The sequence below is a fragment of the Varanus komodoensis genome, unplaced genomic scaffold (genome assembly GCF_004798865.1).
Source record: "Varanus komodoensis strain SLA01 unplaced genomic scaffold, ASM479886v1 scaffold80, whole genome shotgun sequence".
Classification (NCBI taxonomy): Eukaryota; Metazoa; Chordata; class Lepidosauria; order Squamata; family Varanidae; genus Varanus; species Varanus komodoensis.
In genome coordinates this window covers 2,029,753-2,042,078 of record NW_025336482.1, presented here as the reverse complement: position 1 = coordinate 2,042,078, position 12,326 = coordinate 2,029,753, and the positions used below count along the sequence as shown (strand labels likewise).

Sequence of the window (12,326 nt, the reverse complement as noted above, 5' to 3'; positions counted from 1 at the left end):
CACATTTTACATCTAGAAGGTGCTGTAGGCCTTCACAGAACTGGTCAACTTCAGCCTCTTCAGCACCAGTGGTTGGGGCACAGACTTGGACTCCTGGGATGCTGAATGGTTTGCCTTGGATTCAAACTGAGATCACTCTGTCAGTTTAGAGATTGTATTCCAGTACTGCTTTTCCTACTCTTTTCTTGACTATGAAGGCTGCTCCGTTTCTTCTGAGGGATTCTTGCCCGCAGTAGGATACCTGATCGGCATCTGAATTAAATCCACCCATTCCTGTCCATTTTAGTTCACTGATTCCCAAGATGTCGATGTTCAGTCTTGTCGTCTCTTGTTTGACCATGTCCAGCTTGCCTTGATTCATGGATCTTACATTCCAGGTTCCTGTGGAGTATAGATTTTGCAGCATCGGGCTCTCCTTTCACCACCAGACGCATCCAGAGCTGAGTGTCCTTTCGGCTCTGACCCAGTCGCTTCACTCTTCCTGGCGCTACTAGTACTAGCCCTCTTCTCGTCCCCAGGAGCATATTGAACACCTTCCGACCTGAGGGGCTCATCTTCCAGTGTCATATCGTTTTGCCTTTTAGAACAGTCCATGGGGAATTCATGGCAAGGGGACTGGAGTGGGCTGCCATTTCCTTCTGCGGTGGATCACGTTTTGTCCGTGCTCTCTGCTGTGACCTGTCCGCCTTGGGTGCCCCTGCACGAATTAGCTCATCGCTTCATTGCGCTGCACAAGCCCCTTCGCCACGGCAAGGGAGTTACAAAATGGTCCACCAGAGGGCAGCCTCAAGGGGAAACGGTTGGCCTATGGGGGGATCAGGGACTGCCGCTCCCAGGATGGGCCACCGGAGGGCAGCCTCAAGGGTGAAGGATTGGCCCCATGGGGGGATCAGGGACTGCAGCTCCAAGGATGGGCCACCGGAGGGCAGCCTCAATGGGGAAGGTTTGGCCTATGAGGGGATCAGGGACTGCAGCTGCCAGCATGGGTCACCGGAGGGCGGCCCCAAAGGGGAAGGTTTGGCCCTATGATGGGATCAGGGACTGCAGCATCCAGGATGGGCCACCAGAGGGCGGCCTCAAGGGGGAAGGTTTGGCCCCATGGAGGGATCAGGGACTGCAGCTCCCAGGATGGGCCACCGGAGGGCAGCCTCAAGGGGAAAGGGTTGGCCTATGGGGGGATCAGGGACTGCCGCTCCCAGGATGGGCCACCGGAGGGCAGCCTCAAGGGTGAAGGATTGGCCCCATGGTGGGATCAGGGACTGCAGCTTCCAGGATGGGCCACCGGAGGGCGGACTCAAGGGGGAAGGTTTGGCCCCATGGTGGGATCAGGGACTGCAGCTCCCAGGAAGAGCCACCGGAGGGCGGCCTCAAGGGGGAAGGTTTGGCCCCATGGTGGGATCAGGGACTGCAGCTGCCAGGATGGGTCACCGGAGGGCGGCCCCAAAGGGGAAGGTTTGGCCCTGTGATGGGATCAGGGACTGCAGCTTCCAGGATGGGCCACCGGAGGGCAGCCTCAAGGGGAAAGGGTTGGCCTGTGGGGGGATCAGGGACTGCAGCATCCAGGATGGGCCACCGGAGGGCAGCCTCAAGGGGGAAGGATTGGCCCCATGGTGGGATCAGGGACTGCAGCTCCCAGGATGGGCCACCGGAGGGCAGCCACAAGGGGGAAGGATTGGCCCCATGGTGGGATCAGGGACTGCAGCTCCCAGGATGGGCCACCGGAGGGCGGCCTCAAGGGGGAAGGTTTGGCCCTGTGATGGTATGTTGCCTCTGCACGGCGGAGCTCATCGCTTCTTTGATCTGCACTAGCCCCTTCACCACGGAAAGGCAGCGTTTAAGAAAGGCGTGTGTATTTAGAAACCTTAACCCCTTAGGCCCCCCTCCGGTGGCCCATCCTGGGAGCTGCAGTCCCTGATCCCATCATCCCATTCATGGATCACTGGCTTGACGTCGTAAGCCCCTTCACCACAGCAAGACAGTGATCCATGAAGGAGAATATGATATTTTACATTGTTGTATTTATTGAACCATTGTTGTAAGCCATCCAGAGATGCGTAGTGATTGAATGGGTTAGAAATATCCCAAATAAATAAATAAATCCTGACAGTTAGGACCCTGAGGGTATGGACTTGGCTTCCCCAGGAGGGGGTTGAGGCCCCATTGGTGAGGGTGTTTAAGGATAGGCTGGACGTCCACATGGTGGGCCTGTCGTGAGCGGAGCTGGCTGGAGCCGGTGGTCAGACTAGATGGCCCAGGAGGCCACTCCTGACTCGCTCGGTTTATATGTTTCTCTGAGCAGAGCCGGCTGGAGGCAGGGTCAGACTAGATGGCCCAAGAGACCCCTTCTGCCTTTGTATGTTAATTTCACAGGGATGGGGGGACAGCCGGTTCTCTCCTACATGGCTGGGTGTTTGACAGTCCATACCCCCTGGAGCAGGTGGGTTCAGGAAGCCAAGGTTTCTGCTCGCATCTCCGGAACTCCCTCCCCCATCTAGAGCCCCCAGGTGCCTTGGAGGGCTGGCCCTATTATCCCAAGCAACTGGCCATGCTGATCCGGGTTGATGGGAGCCGGAGTCCGACAGCCAGGTCTGGAGCACCTGCCTCTGGCGGGCTGGCTTTGCCGCTGCTGCCTCCACGATGGGCTCAGCACACCTGTCTGGGCAGAGGCCCGGAGAAGGCAACTGCCAAAACTCTGCCCCCCACCAGTGCCCCACAGCACAATCCTTTAAGCCCCCTGCATGGGCCCTCGGCCACGCCTCCCTCCTCCCGCCTGATCCCGGCTCAAAGGTCACATGCAAAAGTTACATAACGGGCCTACCCCCATTTCCGCAGAATGGCCATCCGAGTAATAAATCCGGCAGTCACAAGCGCTGCCCTGCCGTAACCCAGGACAGTTCCCTGCTTTTCCCGACTCCCAGAAAAGGGCGGTCAGGCGGTCTAGGGTTTGGATGCCCCCTTGGCCCTGAAGTGGGGGCGCGCCTGGGCCAAACCAACTCCCACAAGCAGCTCGCGAAGGCCGAGAGCTGGGAGGTGGAAAGGCTGAGCGCAAGGTGTGCCGGTCGAGCTGTCGCCCTCCCCAAAGTTCACCCGCTGGAAAGGCAGCTTAATCTGCTGAAACGGGAGCGGCACGTGTGGATGGGGGCCACCCCAGCCAGCTGCTCTTCCACCACGCTCGCTCGCTCGCTGCATGCCGCGAGAAAGGAGGGGATGAGCCGTCCTGGGTTTTAGGCAGACGAAGCACCTCAAGCAGGCTGGAGCGAAAGCCCTTTCCAAACGAAAGTAGGGTGCTAGTCCTCATGATAAAGAGCAGGCTGAGAAAGAGAACTGCCTCCTGGTCTTCCATCCGGCCCGGCGTGTCTGCAGGTGGCTGCCCCAGCCTGACCCGGAGGTGCCACGGGGGGAACGCTGGACTCCCCGCATGCACTCTGTGCTGCTGGACTTTTTCCTTGAAGACAACACGCTTCCCGTCCCGCAAGAGTCTCGGGGGTTCCCTCCCGCTGGGCCAGCCCCTCACTCCATCGAGCTTGCAGTGCTGGCTGTGACTCCCTGGGCTGCAGGAAGGCCTTCTTTCCAGCCCTACCTGAAGATGCTGCTGGGAGCAAACCTGGGTCCTTCCTGCATGCAAGACAAGATGCCACAGCTCTGCCCCTAACAAATAAAGCAGGATCCTAGTCCTCATTGTTCCGGATCAGGATTTGAACAGGCGTGGCTAACCCAGAAGCATCAACACCGGAGCAGTGGCCTTTTCTTAGCCGTACGTGGAGAGTCTGCCCAGATCCGGCAGACAGAGCTGTTGTGACCATTTTGTCAGACACACACACGGACACACACGCATCCGCAGACGCAAAGACGTTTGGCTACCTGACCCTCTTGCACCGAGTTGAAATGCCAACATTTTAATCCTTCTGATGCAAATAGAAAAATTCGGAATCATTAGTCAAAAGGCACATTTTCAACAACAAAAAGAAAAGAACCTCCCCCCACCCCCCCGGCCCCATGACTGTTGTTGCTTATTGGGGAAGGTTTTTCTTTTCTTTTCTTTTTTTTTTTACATATATACAGTTCCAATTATAAATATGCATAGAAAAAAAAATAAGCAGATGAAGGAAATGGTTAGAAAGTGCCAACACAGGAAAGGAGAAGAGGGGGATATTTTTCCATTAAAATACATACAATCAAATAGACCAAACAGAGTAATAATTTAGTTTAAAAAGTAGCTATTACATGTAATCATAGTAAGTTCTAATTTTCCTGACTAGAAAATGGAGGAAGGAACATAGTGGGAAAGGAAGCTGCATATATTTCTTCTTTAATTAAAACAATTGTAAAGTAACCACATATGACTTTTGAGGATATTAGGGGAAATCTCAGGGATGTGGACCCAGCCAAGGCCACCTTCTGATCGGCTTTCCTGAGTTTTAACCTTTTTCATTCTCCTGCTGCTACAATCCACTAACCAATTAAAAAGCAGAAGACCTGGATTTGTTATGGCTACTATAATATTTAATTCTAGCATCAACAGGCAAAGTGCCAGGCTGTTACGAAGCTGTGGAAATACCGTGGGTCCCTGCCCCAGGGGGCTTACAAAACGGGATGAAAATTCTGCTCCGTAAAGGGAAACGGAATCAATCTTTGCCTGCCTGCATTATACAAACAGCATATTTGCATAGTTTCTTTATTTTTAACTTATTTGCACACCCCTTCTGGACACGCAACGGGGGAAAAGGACCCTCCCTCCCCTCCCTCTTCATTCTTCTTTCACTCAGTCACACGCGCATAGGTTCTGTTTGCCCTTGGGAGCATTAAAATTATAAGGACCAGAACCTAGTTTTTCCTTCAAAAACAAATGGCTTGGGGGGGGGGGGCTGCTTCTCAGAATACATTCCAAGTACCAAAATTCCACACTGGTGGTTTTTGAATTTGTGCAATATGTACCTGAGGTCTGTGTTAAGTGGCAAGGAAAAAGCAGGGCTGATATAAAACAGGGCCCCCGAGACTGAAATGGAAATACCAGGCATTAGAAAAGAGTTAGCGCAAGGTCTGCAAACTGGAGGTGTAGACTGCAGAGATCAACCACCAGTAAGATTTGCCGGAGCAGGTGGGGGCTAGGTCAGAAAAATGCCCATTTAGAGGAAAATTTCGAAACTAAGTTGTAAATTAGCTGTTTAAAAATATAAAAACCAAGAACGTGAAAGGCAGTGCCGTGTCAGAAGGCGGCCTGCCTCCTCAGGCAGACATGGCACTATGTGGCATCCGCTCCCTGAACCTGTTGGCCGGGGAAGGCGTATCTGGGCTGCCTTCTCGGCTCAGCTGCCACGGGGGGCGATTTCGGGGCCAGGGGGCCGGGAGGGAGGGTCAGCCGCTGCTGGTCAGGCCTGAGACCAGCGGGCCGGAAGCCCCGCCTGCCCCCCGGCCTGGCTGCACCGGCTGGCGGCTCTGCGCGCAGCTCCCCTCCTTTGGAACGAAGCCCCCGGATCAGGCCGCAAGCTGAGAGGCATCCGTCCGCTGGAGCCAGTCCTGGGGGGGAGGGAAGCTAGACCTTCCCTCTGCATGTTGGTCCCCCCAAATCTAAGCTGGGGGGGAGCCATTTCTGAAGGACTTCAGAGTGAAGGTCTGAGCCACCAGGGTGGGGTGCTGAGCTTTGTCTAGGGTGAAAGTCTGTGGGGCAGGAGCCGCCGCCCAGGGACTACAAACAACAGACCCTCCCCTGTACGGTCTGGTAACCTCTCCTGAAAGCTGGCAGAAAACTCCCAACTTTATTTGGCTTTGTGAGCCTCTTGGAAAATGCCCCGCACCACACACACACACACACACACACACACACACTCAAACTCACACTCACACTCACAGAGTGATGGATCACTTCGCTAAGAGCCACCCTGTCCAAAACGGTGCGCTCGGAGAAGAGGCTCAAAATGCACCTGACAGCGTTGAGTAATCACCCAAACCACTGGGACATTCCAGCTTCTGAAATGCTGCCACCTGTTTTTCCCTACTTCCATGAGGTCTAGAAACTTTGGGATTCCCTCCCCCTGCCCTATCTGCACTGAAACCAGTAGAAAAGAATGCATGGATTCCAGATCACAGCAAGTCACTACGTACCCCTCTCGGGCAAGCCCACCAAAATCCCAGGCCTGCCTTCCACCCTGCGGCGGCGCTCCAGAGGAGATGGAGTGCAGTTCCCATCATTCCCCAACCAGCCTATCTGAAGGACACTGCATGGGGAAGGCAGACCAAGATAACGGCCACAAAACACTCCCTGCTGTCACGGATTCGAATCGTGCTCCCCCCATCCAGCCGGAGAGAAAGGGGGTGGAGGAAGGTAAGGAGCACCCAGTTTTCCAAACTCAGTAGTTTGCCTCAGGGCAAGGCGGGGGGGCGTGTGGGGTGAGAGGAAGGGGCAGGCCGGGGGGGCTATAAGGTGCCGGTGCCTCCCGCCCAGGTCGGTGTCCCACCTCCACTCCACCTTGTACATAATGCATCTATATATAGAGAGATAGATAGAGAGATATATATAAAAATTTAGTACAGATGTTGACCGTATATTATATATAAATAGACTTTGTTTTCATTAACTAAGGTTTTCTCTGCCCATCCCTGTTAAAAAGGTAGAAGTGGTCCATTGCAAGCAGGTTCTTAAAAAAACGCACGCCCACGACGTCCGGTCCAAAGAGGGTTCTGCTCGCCCCGCCGAGGCCGGCGCGTCCTAGAGGTTTGAGAAGGGGCCGGAGGCAAACTGGATCACGCTGGGGTGCCCGTGTGGGGGGTGGGCGGTGTCCTCGGGCCCCACGTTGAGCAAGCTCAGCATCTCCTCCAGGACCTCCCGGTAGTTCACGGTGGACGAGGAGAAGCCGTCCGGGGCGGGCAGGGCAGGCCCCGCGTGCTCCCGCTGCGAGGTGGGGCCGAGAGACATGCCCGCCGCCAGGCCGGTGGCGCTGTAGAAGCCGCAGTGGAGGGGCGGCTGCGGGGGGGGCGCCTCGGTCCAGAACTCCGGGAGAGGGGGGCTGTAGGTCAGGTCCAAGACCTCGTCCTGCTGGGGGGGCGGGAAGGCCGTGCCCCCCGAGGTCTGGCTGAGGTCCAGCGGGGGCAGCAGAGGGTACGGCAGGCTGGGATGTGCCGTGGCTGCTGCCAGCGTTTGGCTCCGCTTCTGCTTGACGCTCTCGTCCATCTGCTTCAGCTCCTTCAGGACCTGTGGGACGCAGCACTCGGGGATCTTGATGCCTGGCGAGGCGGGAGAAAAGGTCAGACTAGATGGCCCGGGAAGCCCCTTCTGACTCGCTCTGCTTCTATGTTTCTCCGAGCGGAGAGGGCTGGAGCTGGGGTCAGACTAGATGGCCCGGGAGACCCCTTCTGACTCGCTCTGCTTCTATGTTTCTCTGAGCGGAGAGGGCTGGAGCTGGGGTCAGACTAGATGGCCTGGGAGGCCCCTTCTGACTCGCTCTGCTTCTATGTTTCTCTGAGCGGAGAGGGCTGGAGCTGGGGTCAGACTAGATGGCCTGGGAGGCCCCTTCTGACTCGCTCTGCTTCTATGTTTCTCTGAGCGGAGAGGGCTGGAGCTGGGGTCAGACTAGATGGCCTGGGAGGCCCCTTCTGACTCGCTCTGCTTCTATGTTTCTCCGAGCGGAGAGGGCTGCAGCTGGGGTCAGACTAGATGGCCCGGGAGACCCCTTCTGACTCGCTCTGTTTCTATGTTTCTAAAAGGCCGAGTAAGCCCCGCGCACAGCCCGGCTCGGGGACTCTGCCGCGCGGCCCGCTCTGCAGGAGCCTGGAGATGCCCAGGAAAACGAGCCAGAGAAACAGCCCAGCGCCTCCAAAGCTGGTGCTGCAGAGAGAGCTGTGACGCCCTCCTTCCTTCTCCTTCCCCATCCCTTCTTCCTTGTGTGCCATGTCTTTTCAACACAGAAGCCTTCTGGCCGGAAGGGCCTAGCTGGACGGATTCTATGCAAGCCATTCCAGGAATCTTTCCGGCTGGGAGGCAAGATTCACTGACTTGATTATTTAAGAATGCAGGCTGCAGAACTGCATCACGGTGGCCTGGCACAGACTCTCCCTCCAGTTCCCCCCAGCACCGCGCAGAAAGTACACCTCCCAGCACCGGGACTGAGAAGCGATGCCGGGGTTCGCGCCTTGGCGGGCCGCCGGGGCCCCCCCGGCCTGGGCTGACGAGCGGGGCGGGAACGCCGGCCTCGCGGGGCTCACCGACTTGCTTCCTCTTCTCTTTGGTCTTGAGGCGCACGATCTGCAGGTGGCTGCTGTTGGTGATGTCGGCGATGGTGCTGGCGATCCGGCTCCAGACGCGCAGCAGAGACCCGCACAGCATGTGGTAGTGGCGCAGGCGTGTGCCCTGGAAGCACTCCTTGCCGTCCTGCACCGCCTTGCAGTGCCCGGTCCTGGGCGGAGGGAGGGAGGGAGGGAGGGAGGGAGGCGTGGCCGTCACGGGGGCTCTGCTCCACCCTGGCCGCCCAGGACCCACCCGCCAGCGCCACGTGCTGGGGAAGGGCTGGGCATGTTGCATCGCCCCGGCGGCGAGAAGCCGGGCTCGCTCACCCACGGCGTGGCCCCCCGGGTTGTTTAATTGCACGACGTCATTCCAGGCGAGGCACAGATACGGGGCGATAGTGGGTCCCCCAGTCAGGCTGCCGAGCGCACCCGAGGCCTTTTGGCGCTGCGTGCCGAGACCACACTTCCGTGAAGGTGTGTGGGACCCCAGGGGCAAGAGGGAGGGGAGCGAAGGACGAGCAGGCAGACGGGGTTCCACCTGCCAGGCATGCCCAGGCAGGTCCAGCAGGGCGTGGGTTGTTGGTGTTGCGGGTGCGCCAGGTTCCTGAGCTGGGCGGCCCAAGGGTCCGACTCGAAATGCCGCTTCAGAGGCACTTCTTCCCCACCCAAAGTCTTCTGGACACAGACCACATTCCCCTCCTCGTCTAGGGCAGAAGCCCCCGTCCCCGCGGTCGCTGTTCACCTACCACACGGCGTGGTTGCAGTGCTGCATGGAAAAGGAGTAGCTGTGCTCCCAGTGCTTCTGGGCCACCTCTGGCGGGACCTGAAGAAAAGAAGGGCGGGGGGCGGGGTGGAATGGTTATTTTATTTATTTTGGATGGGTTTTATTTCTCGTCTGTCAAATAGCAGAAGCTCCCCGTGTGGTCTGCAGCGGACCAAGAAAAACACGACAGAAAACGTACAAATCTCCATAGAAGACCCCAAAAATCATCCTCCAAAATTGAAAGACCAAGTTTCATGACTACGGTAACGAACGCAGAACTAGATACAAGCCCCGCGAGGCCCTAAAGACAGACTCTCTAGGGCGCTTTAATGCCCCGCCATGAAGGACAGTCTTAACCTGGTGCCAAAAGGATGGCAGAGCTGGGCCCCAGGAAGGCCTCAGCGGGGAGCTTGTTCCCTAACCGGGGGCTGCCACCAAGAAGGCCCTGCTTGCGGTGGCAATCAAAGGCAGGCCCTGATCCTGATTCGCACTGTCCAGGGAGGCCACAGCTGCAAGAGATCTCCCTCATGCGTCAGACTCTCAACCTTGGGAGCAAACCGGCAGCCCATGCGAGTGGGCCGACTGAGAGCTGTGCCTTGGACTTTCTGCTCCCGCTTCTTCCTCTGGCTGCCACTTTCCTGGAAAAGAGAACGCACTGCCGCCTTTTCGGCCCGGCCTTACCCGCTGGTACTTCCGCAGGAGCTTCTCCAAGCTCTCCCCCTGGCTGTGCTTGCCAATGTTCGGCTTGTAGAGGGTGAAATGCTTCCCGTGCGTCTGTTCGGCCAGGAGGCAGGTGTACATGTTGCCTCGGACCTGCAAGGGGGCAAGGTTTTCCATCAAAGTCCTGACGGGCGACTTTGCAACGATAAAGACGATGCACTTGCCGTTCGCTTGTTTTCCTCTTCCCTCCCCACCCCATTTCCTCTTATATCCGTTTTGTGGATTGTAAATCCCAGAGGCCAAGGATTGGGTTCTTCCCTGCCCTTAACCTTTGTACACAAAACCGAAATCTAAGGCAGAACACACAAGCTCGCAGTCACAGAGAGTCACCTCAGTTTTCCCAGGGGGGATCCTTCAGTGGCCAAAACGGGGGAGATGCACCGAACGGGCACAGCCTTGTGTTTTGCCAAAGCAGATATAAAAATGTGAGGGGGAAACGCACATGAGGGGCTGCCTGAAAAGTCTGGCCAAGCCCATCCTTCGCTCATCACGGCCTCCATACCCTCCCTGACCTTTCTGCTCTCGTGGGGCCCTGCTCGTCTCCCTGTTACCGTCACAACAACCCTGCGAGGTGGGGAGGCTCAGAGCCAGGGATGGTCTGACATTTCATTTATTTATTTATTTATTTATTAAAACATTTTTATGCCGCCCCATTCGCCGAAGTCTCAGGGCGGCTTACAACAATAAATAAAACCACAAAAATTAAAATATACATGTAGAATAATAATAATAATTTAAAACACACAATATAAAATAAGCCGCCCTGGCCAGATAAAATTCAGTAGTATTAACATTTAAAATGTTGCTTAAATAAAAAGGTCTTTGCCTGGCGCCGAAAAACAAATAACAACATCACCCGGGGAGCTTCCTGCCCGAGGGGGGACCCACCCACAGGGCCCCGGGTCCAGTCCAGCGATCTCGCCACTGGCCTGGCAGGCCGCCTACCTGGGTGCCATGGGGGGAGACAGTTCTCCAGCGACACCCGGACTGCCATTCTCGCCCCACCTGGGCCGGCTGGAAGCAGCGGCACTGCCCCAGTCCGCCCCCCACCCCACACACACAGGAGGCCTCACCTTATGGGAAAGGTAGAACCCGTCATTGGCGCCCGTCAGCTGAAGCGACTTCGCGAAGGCCTCCTCCCACTTCAGGCCTCTGTCGACGCTGATCTGAAGGGGGGAACGAAGCCACTGGAAGGGCGGCTGGGGCGTCTTCGTGCCCCTGCAGCCCTGCCCCTCGGCCGGGACCACGCACCCCGTGGGCTGCGAAAAGGCAGCTCAGCGTGCCCTCACCTTGTAAAAGACCACCTGCCCGTCCTGGGGGTGTCCAGGAGTCAGGAAAACCTCTTTGCTCTCCTCATAGATCTCATCAATGCCGGGAGCCAGGTCTACGACGGGGGGAGTGGGGAGAAGGACAGAGTGTGGGGAGCCGTGCTGAGCTTCGATCCCAGCAGAACAGCCGCTGAGAACCCCCCGAGAGATGCGGGGGGCTCCCAACTCTGCCTGCGCCCTCCTCAAGTCAAAACTCCCCCCAGAACGTGGCAGAAGCAGGGAAGGCCAGACAGGAGGAGTGGGGGGAGAGGCGGGGGGTCCCCCCTTTGACGAGGCCCTTCGCGGTCCCTTCAGGGGTCCGCCGCCTGGGACGGCTCTGCCCCTTACCCAGAATCCCCATGTCGTATTTGCCATCCTTCTTGTCCTTGTCGATCAGGTAGTCGAAGGTGTCGCTGAAGTACTGGAAAAGCAGGTTCTGCGTGTGGACCTCCAGGCCCAAGATGCGGTTCAGGAACTTGCTGATGGAACAGTCTGCGAGGGCAAGCAGATGCGAAGCCGGGCCGCCACTTAGCCGCTCCCCCGTGCCGGATCGCTGGGCTCCCGGCCGGACGGCAGGAACCCTCACCCTCCGCAGACCTAACAGAGGCGGGTTTGGGGGAAGGCCGGGGGAGGGTCGCAACGCACCTTTCTCCACGGTGATGATGCCGTACCGCAACTCCCTGCAGCAAATCCCGACGGAAAGCAGATTCTGCTGCATGTCTGGAAGTGCCAAAGCGGGGAAGGGGGAGGAAGAGGGGGAGGGACAGCGTCACTCACCCGGCCGTCGGCCCATCAGCGCGGGCACAGGCATTAGCGGGAAGGGGCTGCTGACAGGTCAAGCCGGCGCTGGGAAGCAAGCAGGGCACTCGGCCCGCTTTGGGCTGCCTCGCGCCCTCCTGGTGAGGCAGGAAGAGGGGCACCTGGCCTGTACCTGCCTCGCAGGTCACCTGTGTTCGGGTCAAAGGCTTGGGCGGATGTTGGGGGTCCTCTTGTGAGCCTGTGCTCCAGGAGGACTCGGTACGACATGCAACCACGTCACCCCGGTGTGAGGCAGCTGGGAGGCCCCCCTCTGCCTGGCCACGGCCAGTTTTCCCACCAGGAACCTCGCGGCACAGCCCTCGACCGCAGCACCCGTCTCCTGCTTTCTGCACGTGGCTCCCCTGGCCCCGCTCCCCTCGGCGCTCCTTACCCTGGAAGAAAGCGGCTTCTCCCCCCCGGTAGCCCCTCGGCACCGGGACTTTGTTCTCCGACTGCTTGAGGATGGTGAACAGGACCTTGTCGAGGGCTCTGGACCCATACTGGGAGGGGCGGAAGAA

General features: G+C 57.7%; 1 protein-coding gene across 6 annotated transcripts in view; it reads right to left on the bottom strand.

The window, feature by feature from the left end:
- Positions 1-3,875: 3,875 nt before the first annotated feature.
- Positions 3,876-12,326, bottom strand: part of SBNO2 (strawberry notch homolog 2) — a 74,397-nt gene continuing 65,946 nt past the window's right edge. For all 6 annotated transcript variants that reach the window (XM_044455995.1, XM_044455993.1, XM_044455997.1 and 3 more), the window contains 9 exons: positions 12,200-12,308; positions 11,656-11,730; positions 11,359-11,502; positions 10,993-11,087; positions 10,777-10,869; positions 9,665-9,796; positions 8,967-9,043; positions 8,200-8,390; positions 3,876-7,221 (listed from right to left, as the gene is read on the bottom strand). In XM_044455995.1, the coding sequence (XP_044311930.1) occupies positions 6,707-7,221; positions 8,200-8,390; positions 8,967-9,043; positions 9,665-9,796; positions 10,777-10,869; positions 10,993-11,087; positions 11,359-11,502; positions 11,656-11,730; positions 12,200-12,308 (1,431 nt within the window). In that variant the 3' untranslated portion in view covers positions 3,876-6,706. The remainder of the gene's footprint in view (positions 7,222-8,199; positions 8,391-8,966; positions 9,044-9,664; positions 9,797-10,776; positions 10,870-10,992; positions 11,088-11,358; positions 11,503-11,655; positions 11,731-12,199; positions 12,309-12,326) is intronic.